General features: G+C 38.2%; 1 protein-coding gene across 5 annotated transcripts in view; it reads right to left on the reverse strand.

The window, feature by feature from the left end:
• Positions 1 to 15,980, reverse strand: part of DCAF5 (DDB1 and CUL4 associated factor 5) — a 71,914-nt gene that overhangs the window by 3,891 nt on the left and 52,043 nt on the right. For all 5 annotated transcript variants that reach the window (XM_027716905.2, XM_027716904.2, XM_039389011.1 and 2 more), the window contains exons 7-8: positions 15,020 to 15,086; positions 4,992 to 5,119 (exon numbers count right to left, since the gene is read on the reverse strand). In XM_027716905.2, coding sequence (XP_027572706.2) covers positions 4,992 to 5,119; positions 15,020 to 15,086 — 195 coding nt within the window. The remainder of the gene's footprint in view (positions 1 to 4,991; positions 5,120 to 15,019; positions 15,087 to 15,980) is intronic.

The raw sequence follows: 15,980 nt of genomic DNA on the forward strand, positions 1-15,980 counted from the left end.
CCACATATGATCTAGCTAGATAGATAAAAGAGATACTATTCAAAAACTAAAGTGGGCTGCAGATATAACTTCTTCTGCAGACAATCATCAAGCTGCCTTTCACAGCAAAGGTAAAGGAATTTTACATTGCATTAGTCTGTTCCTAGGAACATGCCTCAATATCAAAGTGTATTTGCTATTGGTACTTAATTTCTATTTTTATTATTTGCAATACTTAAGCAAATTCTCTTCCAGTACAGTTCATTAATATGACATTTGAAACCCGAATGAAGACAGTTTCTGTTGCTTGGTTAAGCACCGCACTTATGAGACACATAGCTCAAGGGACAAGCATCAGGCCTAGATGAAGATAACAAAACCCAGTCTAAGTCTACTATGTACAGAATTCCATAAACCATACTTAACCAGTTTTTTTAACTACTCAAGAGTACAGAAAGAATCTCTCTTCATTCTCTGTTTCCCAGGCTTCACTTTCTAAAGTCAACGTAGGAAAGAGCCTTCTCTCAGTGGATTCAAGAGAGAGATTGCTGATTCGTGGACACACCAAGATTTGGTAGAAAAATAGAACTCTACTGCTCAAAGGACTATCCTTGAGTTGCTGCCTTCCTGATGATTTATTTAGCACGTGTTCAGTACCTTCTCTCACAACCTGTTGGATCTTCTCCCCCTTTGTCCCACTACTGAGCATATCAGTAAGCAGATCAGATCTTTTTGTGTTGAACAGCATATACCTTCTTTTCAATGCTTCATACTGTGTGCTTGGACAGACAGGCCAGCATGCCCCTTCCTAAAATAGCAGCATTAGATTGATCACTAAGTTTTATAAAACTCTTTTTTTTTTTTTAAGCAAGAGAATTAGATTCTCTATGAACCAATATAAATGAAGAGTGGGAGTCTGCTCTGAAGTCCCTCTGGGAAAGGTCTGTTTTGTAATGAAGTTCATCTAAAAAGGTACATAAAGTGTGTACAGAGGTATTCTACATCTTTGTTAGCACTACCACATCTTTCTGCTCACTCTGCATGCATCAGAGAAAACAGAGCAGTGTTAAATATTGACAAGATAGCTACAAAGACTTCACAGTGAGGCTTTTCCCTTCCAAGCTAGATTTGTTCACAGAGAAGGTGTAAATAAGGAGTAAATAATAAAGAGAAGTCAAGAGAATTCAGGAGAATACCTGTTTGTCTCTGGACAGACAGTTGTCTGGAGGATCAGTTGTCTCTGGAGAGACAATCCCTACAATTTAGATATTTTGCTGTGAGGGAGTGCAAAGGCCTGCCAGAGTCCCAAAAAGAAACTAGACTAAGAATCTATCCTTGGCAGAACTGGGAGGTCCTTAAACTGACATCAACTGATCCAGTGCTCTTTGTGCATCTGAAATGGTCTTCATTGTAAATGGAATGCCTTTGTCTTTTTCTCATCCTCTGACTGATGCCATGTTGAGGAAGAATGTGAACAAATTGGTCAAAGTAAGTTGGCAAATCATCCCCCTGAAGCGACAATCTATCATGAAGTTCTTTCTCTGTCAGAAGACTGAGGAGCTGAATACTGATTGACTGATGACCTGAGTACAGACATAAAAATAGGAACAATAACAGAAAAGGGGAATACAAAACTGGTTCTCTACTTCAGTAGAGATGCTTCAGACGGCATCTTTGAATTTTTGGCAACCCCCCAAATTTTAAAACAAAAAAGTAGTTATGCCTGTAGCATCAGAATAATTTAAACCAGCTATATTAGATTATCTGATTAGGCAGAGGCAACTAGTCACAATTATATTAAACTGTCACCATAGCAACATGTTCAAATAGACTTTGTTACCTCTGAGATACTGATGGCTTTTAAACAAATGGGACCTACAATATCTGAGCTCAGTTACACAGTATTACATTTCCAATACAAAACAGAATTTCTTTTTTAAAATTGCTATGCACTTCATCTATTTTATCTTTCCTGGAACTGTCTTCTAACTGCAGAATTCTCTGTGTCCTTCCTCTAAGCCTCATACATCAGAACGAATGCCTCATTCATTTCTCCTGCAATTCAATCTGTTTTCCTGCCAGCACATCCCAATGTCTTGCACAATTAATTGACGGGAAAGTGGTATTTTTCTATTTTATATTGCTTTTGCCCATCGTGGAGAATGCTTGCTGCAAATGTTAATTTGAGTTCACAGCTGTGCTTTTTCGTACAATTTTACTGAGGTTCAAGTTTCTGAAATGGAGGGCAATGAGCAATTCATCTGGGTTGATATGTTCAGAAGACACTATATGGATCAAGGCTTCTAGTGTTCTTTATTAATGAGCTTGTCGAGTCTTATTTTTGGTCCTAGCAGAAATCACTGAGTTACTGAATTATATTCTTGTGGGTGCTTTAAAACAAAACAAAACTAAAGCAAAAAAAGCACAACCACAATAGTCAAAACCATTCTTGTGAATACTACTCTTTTCTACAGGGCTAGACCTGAGATGAATTTCTATCTCATTTGCAATCAGCATTAAAAAAACAAGTGTGTTGGCAGAAGTACATGGAATTATTGAATGGCTTGTCTGTATTATGCCTTCATGCTGGTGCTATTAGTTTCTCCCTTCTTGAAGTACTAAATTTAGGCCAGCTAGTCTAAAAATTAAGGGTTCAGACAAACAAGTACTTGCATACACATTTTAATTAATCCCAAAGTTTCTATAATTGAGGGAATAGAATACCAACCAACCACAGTGAAGTTATCTTCCGTGATTTAATTTCAGAAATTTTAGAAGACACTTAAAGGATAGTAAAAAGAACGACACTTCTTAAGAAACTGATTAAAACAAACAAAAAAAAAAAACCAAACAAAAATGAACAAAATAAGAAAACATAAAAAACCTAACTACTATTTTTATTTATGGCTCTTCCTCTTGTCATCTCAACTTCTCTAAGCAAGCACATCAAGCATTTATATGAGGGAAAGAAAGACAGCCATGCTAGTGAAGGACTTGGGTTCCCAGTTGTTTTCAATGCAGTAAATGGCCCCTCAAAACTTCTGGTTATGTTTTTCCTGTTTTACCCTTCTGCTAGTGGCAGTTACTAGTCTTCAGCCTATCTATAGAAGTAGCTGGAATAAACAAGAAATCACCATTGTATGGTCACCCACAAACTGCTGTTCACTAAAACAGTACCTTTAAAGACTGAAGTCATGCAGATCAGACAAGAGATGAGCATTAAAACAACCTGATCCCCAAACAAGGCACATTGCAAGCTGATTCAAAAGCACATACAACAAAAAGGTACGACATTCTGGCTCGCTAATAAACTTAATACATTAAACACCTTTTCCTTAATTTGTTTCTAGCTTGCAATGTTTGGGGAATTCAGTTCCTTCAAAGCAGCTACACGAGTTCCATTGCACATACTGCGACACAACAGGCGTTCTCTTCTAAGGAAGCACTGAAGCAGAGGTGCTTTGAAAGAGTTACACAACCTGTGACTGGAGCCTTAATCGAACTAACCTTTTAATCACTAGGCAAAAAAATGCCCTGCCAAAACCCTAGCAGAAGTACACAAAAGGAACACAGGGGATGTTTATACCAATGCTAATCCAACAGTCTAAGCACACTCATGCAGGAAGGATTCACAGGGTGAAGGGTCAGCAGATCTAAAATCCAAAAGGGAAAATTCAGGCTGCATGAATCAGGGTCCCAAAACAAAAAAAATGCCTCTGGCAAAACTGTTGTTAAACAGTGGCACTTTGACTGCTTGGAAATGGTAAAATCAGTGAACTGCTAAGACTGTTCAATGCACTTTTGTTCAAAGCCTGTATTTAATAGTTTGTGATCAAACCTGTCAGGCAGACACAGATGAAGAACAAAGTAGAAAAGCAAACCAAAGTTCCAGTGGAAGACAGAAGAGAAGGAAAGCTGAACTACAGTCAGAACCCAAATGTTGATACTAGCTGTAATGGCAAGTGATGCAGTTGGGCACTGGGCCATGGTCCCAGGATTTTGGGCCAGTTCTGCTCCATAAGTTGCAGATCACTAAAACATTCCTTTGCAGGACAAGTTCACTCAGTCAACTTGTAGCTGGCTAAAGCATTTACTAATAATCTAACAACCTTATTTACAGACACATGCAGGTAAGATTTTTACGAAGTTATTCAACAAATAGAAGCAGCAGCAGTTCTTCAAAATTAAATGGTTATGGCTTCTTTCATCCTGTTGATAGACTTAAATTATAGCAAAACATCTATGGCAGCAGAATGCAAATCCCATTAGTATAGCATAATCCTCTGCCTCCCCACCTTCAAATAACAAAAAGATTTCTGCCTTGCTTACACAATATTGACTCTCTTTCTTTAAGGAGTGTCAAAACCTAACAAAGTTTCTTATCTCTTTCGGTTCCACAGAAAAAAGTAAAAACTGTCTAAAAATGGTATACATTGTAAAGGATTCAGAAAAGACATATTGTGAAAGGTGTTAAGAGTCTTGCTTCCTCTGGAAGCAGAGGAACAGAAAAGGTATGTTGAACTGATTCACTGAACAAATATGTACAACAATTATAGAAGGGCTCCTGAGGCATTATTTGGGCCAAATTCAACTGGGTCAGGCTAGGTTAAGGCTCAACGTTAGTCTTTGGAGATATTTTTATAAAATTTTAGACTAGAGTACCAGAAATTGTAGATCACGTTACACCTGTGATCATACTCTCCCAAGAAGGACTGTTTTCATGATACTTCGGGTATGTATGGAATTAAACTGGAGAAAAACTCCTTTCTCAAGATAAAAGGCCAGAAAATTCTGATCTTATCTCCTATCTCTGAAACCTTTAAAATTGAAATGAAGTTTAAAGGTGAAATGCCCAATTAAAAATTTGCATTGGTTTATCCAGCAAAGGAGACATTTTACAAATGAATAAGATAAGAAGACAGGATGGGTGTGGAAAAGAATGACACTGAAAAAAACCAAAGCATTTCTTCCTGAAACATTGAAAGAACACATTTTTTGACAACTAATCTTACCTTTATAATCTTTTCAACACCAGAAGAACAGATCATGTAAGTGTGAGGATTAAACCGGACTTGGTTTACAATTGACCGATGACCTTTCAATACCATAAAAGCACCATTGACGACCCTGCCAATGCCACCTAGGGGAAAACAAGCACACATGGACATGAATAATTAAATCTTCATATTACTTTCATTCATAATCATGTAAAGTCATATTATATGCGCTTCAGCTTTATTTTTCTATATTTTAAGGCCTGTGTTGGGTGCAGAATTCCAATTTTATGAGCGATGCCCCTGTGAAAAGCTACGAGCTGGCTGAAAAGCATCCTTCCTGCAAATTAGGACTTGGAGGCTCACTTTGATTCATTTAAACAAACAATGAAGGTTTTTGACCTCATATGACAACTATGTGGATAAGAACAACATACATAATGAACTCACCACTGAAACTGTAGTGCCAGAGGCATGGCACTACTCACAGTTTGGAAATTTGAAGAAGAGACAAATAAAGAGGTTGACTTTCAATAGTTATGCTATTTTTCAAATTTATTTTTTAAATCAGCAATGTATTATTGTCTCAGTTGACTCTAGTCTGATGGGTAGGAGGGACCTGAAATAACACATCTGAACAGCGGGTTATATAATTCTTTGTCACAAGGCAGTGAATTAGCCGAAGTGGAATGCTTTTGTGCTAGCGGTAAAACTCAAAACAGAAGGCAATTAACTTTTTTGCTTGGTCATTGACTCTTGCTAGGTCTATACACCAAAGCAGAAAACTGTCACACAGCAATTTTTTTATATTCATAGATTTACATGATTAAAATTCCAATTTGTTAGAAAGTACACCTGTGTATCTGAATAAACAAATGTCCATCAACATGCTATGATTAACATCTTCAGTGAAAGAAAACCAAACTTTCAGAAGATGGGAAATAAAAACACTTCGGAGGAAAACCACCTTGTCATTTACAACTTAAGCAGTTCTCCTATTTGGGTACATTTTTTTCTGTGAAGGTTCAGAGGTACATTCTGCCTTCAGCCACTGGAGCAAGATTTCACCAGTGTAAGTAAATTTGACTGAGAAGTAACAGAGTGGAGAGCAAGTTTATTAAACGACGAATTGGGCTCTTTTGATTTTCTTTTCCACTTTATGAGATTTTTCACGTCCTTTCGTCCAGCTCATCCTGCTAGATACTTATGGCTGATGGTAAGTTGCCCTACTCCCACAGCATTCCTTCCAGCCAGATCAGAGTTGTCAATCCAATTGTATCTGTCAAGCCAAAGTAGCTGGTTACATTAAGACCAGTTCTCAACATTTAACTTGACCTAGGTGACAAATGTTCCAGAAAAGAGACCTTGGGAATGAAGAGATAGTTTGCTTAGGAAATGTTTCCAAGTTGGGAAGTAATGCCTAAAAAAGTGTTAACTATCCATGGACTCTGACTGCCTGAATTCTGTACAAAACAAGAAATATGCCCTACAAGTCACTTACAAAAGAGTCAGAAGTTAGAAAGACAAAGAAAGAATTATAATGGAGATGAAATACAAATTTAAGGCATCAGTATCTTGGGCTGCATTTCTCAGTCATTCATTGGCCTTCCATGGTACTGTCAGCAGTGTGAATTAATCCATGGTTATTTTCCTAGCAGAACAGTGAAAAGAGTTATTTAATGCCAGAAGACACTTCTTGAATGTTTATCAATACACTGAGAGCAATTGGATGAAAAGTGCTCAGCATGCCATGTCTAGAACACAGGTCCCTAGGCTGTAGTCAAATTCAGCCAGTGTCTGAAACCCAGAAAGCCAACTGTATCCGGGGCTGCATCAAAAGCAGTGTGACTAGCAGGTTGGGGGATGTGATTCTCCTCTGCCCTTGTGAGACCCCACCTGCAGCACAGTGTCCAGTTCCAGGCCCCCTCGCACAAGAAAATATGTGAAGGTGTTGAAGTGGGTCCAGAGCGGGGCAACAAAAACGATCAGAGAGAAGGAACACCTCTCCTACAAGAAAGGCTGAGAGAGTTGGGGTTGTTCAGCCTGGAGAAAATAAGGCTCTAAAGAGAACTCATGGCAGTTTTTCAATAAAGGGGACTTTCTCAAGAAAGACAGACTTTTTTACCAAGGCCTATAATAGTGAAAGGAGAAGGGGCAACGGTTTTAAGCTGAAAGAGTGTAGGCTTATATTGGATATAAGGAAGGCAACTTTTTTTAAATTAGGGTGGTGAGGCACTGGAACAGGTTGCTCAGAGAAGTTGTGTTCAAGATCAGGTTGGATGAGGCTTTCAGAAAGCTGCTCTCGTGGAAGGTGTCCCTGTCTTTGGCAGGGGTGTTGTAACTAGATGATATTTAAAGGTCCCTTCCAACCCAAACCATTCTGTGATTCTATGATTTTATGACTCTGTGAAGGAACAGCAAAACTTTCTGATTTAATATTGAAGTTGCCTAAATTCCTTTCAAGCAGCTAACAGTAAATTCAGAGGAAGCATAGTAATAGAACATACCTCACTCCTCTTAAAATGAAGGTGAAATTCCCTACAAAGCCCCTTAAAAGAACTAACTGCCCAATTACATGAAATTGCCCCAGGAGAAGTACAAATCTTAGCAGTCAGCTTTTACTAGTGGTATGGGAGGTTTTAATAATTTAAACCAGAACGTACTGATTCCACCAATACTTTGATAATCTTTGTGTCAAATATAATAGACTGTCCTAGAACCTCATTGTTGGACAACTTCTTGCTTGATGCAATTTTAGTCTACGAATTTCTATGTAAGCAATTTTAGTCTACCAACTCCTATGTAATCTCTAAGTAAGTTCTTAATGCAAAGCCTTCCACAGCCTTATCCTGACTGCGGTTCCTTCATTTTATAGGAGCCCAGCAAAGTTGGCATCATATTACATTAGTATATGTATGGCAGATATCTGCCTGTGTCCAGACTTGTCTGGAATCCCCCTGGTCTCTCAGCAGAGGTTCAGCTGCAGCCATTCAGCTTTAGCCATCTCACAGTGTGAGTTAAGTTTGCTCATGTCTGCTGGCAAAAAAAAAGTGCATCTGTACATTAAGTGGAAACTGTTCAAATTCCTGAGGCTATCTTCCTTTTTTGCATGTAATAAATTCTATTTCTCTTCGCTGTCTTCACTTGAAATAGTATTTTCATTTGCATTGTTTCAGCAGAATTGACCTCTGCTATCCCAACAACACTCAAATTTTCCTTTTGAGGTCTGGGGTTTTTTTAGGGGAAGACGGTGTTATTTGTTTGCTTTTAAATTTAATGGCATGCACAGGTCCTGCAACTCTTAGCATGGCAGCTTTTATATTCTTAGCTAGCTACCACAAGTATAAGCAGTGTTTATACAGAGGCCATTAGTTTACATACATGTTATTTATAATGTATATAAAAAAACCCTTAAAGTCTTCAGAGGCTGATTATGCCAATTTTAGAAAGTTTCTAACTTTACAACCTCTAACTACTGGATGGAAGGGATGAATAGGTACTGGCTGTTTTTGCAATACTACCCCAAATTGCTATGCTTAATGGCAGTCCTGAGTGGTTTAGTGTTCTAGCTGTGCTGATCAATGGGTTTTTTGGTCTGCTTTTATTTGATACACAAAGTGAAATGTCAAGGAAGTCCCTCTTCATCTATACCCTGCAAATAAGTGTTCCAAAGAGGAGCAATACAAAAATCTCAAAAAATCCTTTAACTAATATCCTATTATGATATCTGACTAGCTGAAAGAAATAACTTATAAAAGGCTAAATCTGAAGTGTATATTTTAAAACAGACTTCCTGTACGCGTTTGACAAGAATACCATGGCAACACAAGGCCTATCATACAGACAGAAGGAAGGAATAATACAATGCTTTGAAGTAGTTGATGTCTACTAAGTAGTCAAAGTGAGTACTTCTTGTTTGCTTTACTATTTTGTGTTTTAAATGTTAGGCTAATGATATACTTCTTAATTATGTGGTTTTGTAAATATTTGTGTGAATGAATTGACATGACATATTGTGAACATGCTGGATGGTACATCCCAACACATTTTAAATAACTCAAGTAAACTGTAATGAAGGAGAGTGAGTTATTTGAACATCATTCTGACTTCCACTACACGAATTCTACAGCATGAAGCAGTGTTTAGAAAAATCCAGAATGAATTATTTGAAGGACAAGGAAAAAGCGAAAGTGATAAATTTTTAGGAAAGTGCTCTAATGCAGAAACCCTGTAAGAATGTAGAACAGTCTCTAAACTAATGGAAGATGCATTGTACCAAACATTAAAAAACCCCATCAAATTGCCAGAGAACTTGTTGGGATAAGAAACTATCATCCACTGGCTCTGTAACAGATTAATTAAATGACCGCCTTAAGAAGTCCTTTCTATCTAGGACACTGAAAAAGAAGTTCCACTGTTTGTTCATATATGGTAGAAAGATGCTCCACAGACTTAAGCATAACTTCATACAAGCCTTGTTAAATTACGCAAAGTGCTGAAAACTCCTGAGAAGAACCAGATATTTGCAGCTGCTGCCAGTATGCCATAGCATACCATTCCACTGTAGTATTTGGCACTACAGTAGTAGCTCATTTAAAATTAATTTAGTTTTCATTAGTAATAATCCAGGACACATTTAGACCATAGGCCACTGCTTTGCATTTGAATCCTATGAGGTCAGGATGTGCTAACAAAGAGAGACACTGTAGTTTAGAATGTAAATGCACAGCACAATGCAAGCCAATATGCATAGCATACGGGGCCTCTGCCTTCAGTGCAGCAGATTATGATTAGACTCCTTAAAAGTCTTTCTCTCGTCACACACACACACACACCTGTGTTTGTTTCATACAGTGGATGCCAGCAGATGGCTTTGCTCCTTAGAAACCTGTCTGCAGAGAAGCTGGATTTAAATGCATGCACTTACTTTTGCCCTGAGAGCACAGGGTGCTGCAGCATACCTTCTACTGGGATCAGGAATCTGACTCCAGCTCTGGCAGCAGTCAGAGGAACCGAAAGTTTCTCAGCAGCACAGGCAAAACTGACTTTGGACACATTAAATATGGAGTGAGAACAGCAAGGGATGGCCAAGATCCCTTCTCCTCCCAGCATAGTAAAAGGAGACACTAGTAGCACTACTTTCCATAAGAAAGCAGGTCCAACTCCATTGTTAGAGCTGGAGCTCCAACTGCTTCTTTTGTCACCTTTGAATATCCTCTTCACCTCCCAGGCCAGGTGAAAGGATCAGCATAGCCTTGCAGAGCTTTAGTGAAAGCGCAGGGAGCAACTGGCTGACTTCAGCACCTCCCTCAGACAACATGCTCTTCTAAACAATCAACAACTTTGCCTGGCCTTTGCCTAGAACCAGCCCCACAGGTCTTGTACCTCTGTGGAGGTTCCAAAAGCCAAAGAGAAAAGTAATATTTAAACACGTAAAGACAATGCAGAAAGCTGTATGGTAGAGGCTATTTTTGGATGTATATTTTCTTCCTTCTTTTGTTGCTTCTAAATATCTGCCACATGTATCTACACCTTATCTATACCAGTCCTCCCACTGTTGCTATCACCAGTACAGCTGAACAACAATATGAAAGCTAAGACAAAATTACTACAGAAATAAACTTTGGCATACCCTTTCCACTCTGTTCCCCTTCCTGGTCTGAGAGACACTGCTTTTTCGGTATGCTTAATTGCATAGGTCGCAATGCTTTTCACAATGTTATTGGAATGATGCAAATTACCCCCACCAATTATGCTTTCTGAACACAACAGAAATAAAGTAACTGAAATTATCATACAAACAATAGCTGTTTGTTTCTTGTTTGGTTGGGTTTTTTGTTTTGGTTTGGTTTTTATGTGGTTGGTTTTGGTTTTTTTTAACAGAGGTGTGAAAACTGCTTGCCTCTGCATTTCTTTTGTAATGGTAGCTGCAAACATGTTCAATACAATGAAGAGGAAGGATCTTTGGTACTATCAGATGGCTAGTTGCTAGGGACTAAAGCTTCTCTAGCCTCTCCCAGTGCTCAATGTTGCCTTCAGTTTTCTATTCCTAAATTATTAAGCATGCTAAGGCTGGTGAGAGAATCATTCGAAGATGCTGAATCTTCTCCCACTTGTCCACAGCACTACAAAGCACCCAACACTGCCTTGTTTTCTGATAGATGCCATCTAGCCAGTACATTCCACAGATCTGTGGTATTATTACAATCCACATGACATGAAAACCAGTCTCAATTTCACTGAATACAAGAACCTTTTCTACAGTGCCCCACCACTTATTTCCTGTGTTAATTAAACAACTGTTCCATAGCACACTATGGTCAACTGACTGACCTGAAAAAAGAGACAAAATACCATCCTGAAAGTAAACCAGTTTAGATTCCAAGACCACACCTCAAAAAAAAAATCAGATTTTTTAAAAAATACAAACCTTGTAGAGCATGCTCCCTATTGGGTCAGATGGCTTCCCTGCATCCCAACCCACGCATGTGTGCACATATATAAAATATCTCAAAAATAGGTGAAGACGTTAAGAAACATTCTATTATTTGTTATTTGTCTTCACTTATCCACCGGGGACTTTGAGAACTTAAACTACAAGCTGTCTCCAATGAGATAATCCTGTTCAAATATTGTGAAAAGATCTATTGCTGAATTCTATTGCCTAAAGAAATGTCTGCATTTACAAAGACCAAGGGGGAGGAAACAAAAGGAAATAAAATTGCATCAGTTCTGCTGAAAATATGTGCAATTACTTTAGTAACCAGACCACAATGACAGGCCCTTTCTTGCTTGCAGTTACAGTCAAGGACAGAATTAAAAAGAGGTTTTGAAATGCAGATTGCTGTTCTGATTTAGTGACAGCCTGCTCACATAAACTGAGGGATCCCCAGTTGTCTTCTCAATCACAAATAAATATTGTGTCCCTCACAGAGCATCTTGGAGCAATATTTCAAAAGCAAGAGACAAGCTCTGAGTTGCAGAGATGATTCAGAGTAGCGAGTGAGGAATGTAAACTCCATTTTGCAAAACACTTGGTCTACTAAGCCCTCTATTACCCCACAAGACATGTCAGGTTCTGCCTTTAACTGGGGTTTTTTACCTTGTTTATAGGAGTTACATTTAAATAATGCCTGAAGTGCTTATATGTTAACAGGCTTGCTGGGCAGGTCATGTAGGACTGATGTCTCTTCTCACTTACAACCTGCCTTGGAGTCAGGTAAAAGCTGTGGAAACTCAGGACTGCTTTTCTTCTGCCAGACTAATGTATTAACTTTGCTAGGAGGTGTCTCTGAAGAAAACTGGTACACTTTAAAGACAAAACTGGCTAAAAAATTCACCAAACATTTGGCAATGACTTCTGAAGTACAGTGGAAAGATGGATAGTACTTGGACAGAGAAGAAAGTGGAAAAATTAGCAAACTATTCCACCTTTAAGAAACCACAAAAGGTGGTAAAAAAACCACCCAACCTTCTTGCATAGGAAATCCCGGCCTATTTAGAATAATCTAAGACTATGGAGAGAGACAGTCAGTAAAACTCTTCAATAGAATAGCTTTCTAAGCAATTTAGGAAATATCTTTTTTCGAGACCTCCCCACCCAAATTCTACTGGCAAAATACCAACACAGGTAACCATGTTCCTCCAACTTGAAATGTGTTTGCAATTGTCTGACTGGTGTGATCCTTCACAATTTTCTTCATCTTTTGTGCACTAATGCTGCTAACCATTACATAGTTAGTACTTGGTGCACCTGTACTTAAGCAAAATAATTTATTTCAGAGTTATTGTTAAGAATGCAACTCTCTAAAAAGATAATATGTTTGTGAAAAGCTCACTATTTACAAATAACTGATACAATTTAAGAGTTGTATCATAAATATTTATAGCAACACAAGGTCTGAATTCAACTGGAAGACAGAAAGCAGAGAGATATTTTTGTTTAAAATACCAACAAATGGTACAGGACATTACATTACCCTGTCTAGTCTGTACACTATTTTAAGTGAAAGACCACATTCCACCCTCCCAGGTCACAGACCCTAAGGCACTCCTATTTTAGCTAGAACATAGGAACAAGGAGTTTTCCGCTGAAGCAAAAGCCTTCCGAAGTCTTCATATCCCTACAGTAAGACTCTTTATCTAAGAAGGAAGCACAGTGACATCTCTGTCTGACAATTATTCTAAACAGAAGGAGGAGATTTAAGAAAGTGCATTTCATCACATTCAAAACAGGCACAGCCCTTCAAGAAGAGCTGAATGAAGAAAATAATAGCTTCAATAAGCCTATCACAGGTGATTTGGATGGCCAATGAGTTATTTTCCACGGAAGTGGAATCTTCAGGTCTAACAGAACAAAGCTCATTAGTTTTGCTAAATGTTTCAAAAAGAGAACTGCTCGAGTTACAAGACACTAAGACATACACCCTCCTACAACAGGATTTTCTCATCCATTAAGCAACCATAGAGGGCAACTGATATTTAGTAATTCATTTTGTAACTGAAATGTTGCAAATGTACTGACACCCTTCCTCAAGTTACAAGAATCAGAAACAAAAAAGCTGAACAAAACACATATGACATTGTTTTGTGGTAAATCACATATTAAACTGTAAATTGGTTTGATTAAAATGTATCAGCTATTTGTAAATTGCAACTTTTTTGGTAAGCATATATCTTTTTCACAGAGCTGCATCCTTAATAACAACTCTGAAATAGATAATTTTGCTTAAGTCCAGGTGCAACAAGTACTAGATGCAACTCTGTGCCAAAGTCCCACATAAAAAGTTTGTAATTTGCAGCTGTCTGGGAAAAAGTTTTCAAGAGCATCACAGCTATATAAACACAAAATCTCAAATCCAGAATTTACAAAAGAAGTCCGGACAAGTATAGTGACATGGATAAAATGTAGTTCTATAGTCCACACAATAATCCTTAAGTAGCAGTAGAACAGCGAAGGCCAAGCTACTGGTATATTTAGCAGGACCATCTTCAGGACTTCTGGATTGCAATATGAAATGTTGGTTAAACAAACAAAACCCCCAAAATTGGAATGGCACTTTCCTCAAAACTCTGCCATTAACCAAATCTTTTAGAGGCTAGTCATCCTCTCAGCTGTGGATTATACAGCTGTGATTAACAACCTTGAAAATGAAACAAAGTATTTTCATTTTACCTGTAACCCAGCTTGTAATTGTCTCTCACTAAAGCACTCGAGATCACAGGATAGCACTCAGTTGTACTTAATATCACTAAAATGTAGAGTTTAAACTGCCAGAGCCATTAAAAATAGAAATACTAGTACATTTTCGAAAGTCTTGACTCTTTCAATTAAGATTTAACACCCTTGTAAAAGAGCAGTGATTTGTTTCAACAGAAGAGAGATGCTGACGTTGTATGGCTTAGAGAGTCATACTGCCAAACTCTGCTAGACCATATCAAATTAAGCATTGACCCATTGTGGCATCAACAATACTACTGTTACATCTCCCACACATTGCTGCTTTTCTTTACTCCAACACCTCTCTCCTATACTTTCTTACAGGGCTGTGTTAATGCTATTTGCTTAGAATGTCTACCCCAGCATGGGAACGGGTCAGAAGTGAGTTAAAAGAGACATTTCCAACAGCTGAGAGCGCTCCTCCACTCAGAAAGTAAAAAAGCCTAACTCCTTTGCATTGGAAATCCTGGGAGGATTTTGGTGTAAGAGGAAAGAGAGGGAAGGAAGGCCAATGCACTGGAGCTATAAGGAGAACCCTGTGAACATTTTATGCTGCAAGCTTCATTATGCAATGAATCATCATCATATGAGAAGGAAAATAAACAGAAAATCATTACGATAAAACATTCAAATGACGTTGGCCACTGTTACCCAGAGACTGGATTAGGCATTTGTAAACTCTCCCTTATCCAGCTTTCCACAGAATTACTCTAGATTCACAGGGTGAGTGAGAAAAGCAATTCTTTCCAAAAAACAAGCTAGTATTTGTCAGACACCTGCCCCTCTGCCCCACTCCTCCCACAAATTCTAAAACAACAAAACTTACCTGCTTCTGGATCTGGAGGAATCCTCCACATATACAAATTGAAGTCATCAGAGCCTGAAAGGATGTACTGTTAGGAACAAAAATAAAAGCAGCTTACTACAAAGTATCACCTGAATTATGTTATTCTACTATTGATCTAGTTTCTCCAAACCAAAAATGAGAAAAAAAGGATAATTTGCATCATTCTTTGCACATCACTGATCAACTTACCTTTAAATGGTGGTGAGGTACCAGCACAAAAATGTTGTATGTGTATAAATGGATCAAAATTTAAAAGCATACTTCACTAATGCCTACGGCCCAAAGTATATGTCTGCTTTGCTAAATAAGGCTATGAATTTTGGTTGGCTTTAATACAAGCATGTCCAAATCACACTATCTTGCAGCCTGCAACTCTGGTCTTTTTTAACGTTGAAGTATTTAATCCTTTTTTCTCATCTCCTGAACTACCAAGGAAAATGTCATGAAACATATACCTAAGAAGAGAGTATGTCCATTACACACAAGCACAACATGTCTGGCTCATCAACTCAGACCACCAAATGTTAGTCACTGAAGATAATCTTAAACACCAAACAAAACCAAAGCTAAATATTCACTGTCAGCAAGCCTCAAGTGATTTAAACCCCCCTCTCACATTTATCACACTACTAATTTTTTTCCTGGTCATAGTTACTCTGAAGAGATGAAAGGCTGCCCTTTTCAACAGTGCATGAATGATAGGCAATCTCTTTATTGTGCAGAACTTCAGGCAATATGCAATTTTAAGTAGCTTAATACACTACAAACATGCAATGGAATGACAGGTGACATTTGACATGGTAAAAAGCTTATGCCTCTCAGTTCTGAGAGGCCACAAACTGTGCCTTGTCTACAAATACTTACCCTCCAATAAATGACAGGGAGTACAGTTTATTTTTCTCCCAAATTAGAGATGAGATGACATGGCAGGACCTAAAGC

This window comes from Pipra filicauda, unplaced genomic scaffold (assembly GCF_003945595.2).
Source record: "Pipra filicauda isolate LSUMZ 115617 unplaced genomic scaffold, ASM394559v2 scaffold6_size6359152_pilon, whole genome shotgun sequence".
In the NCBI taxonomy this organism is placed as follows: Eukaryota; Metazoa; Chordata; class Aves; order Passeriformes; family Pipridae; genus Pipra; species Pipra filicauda.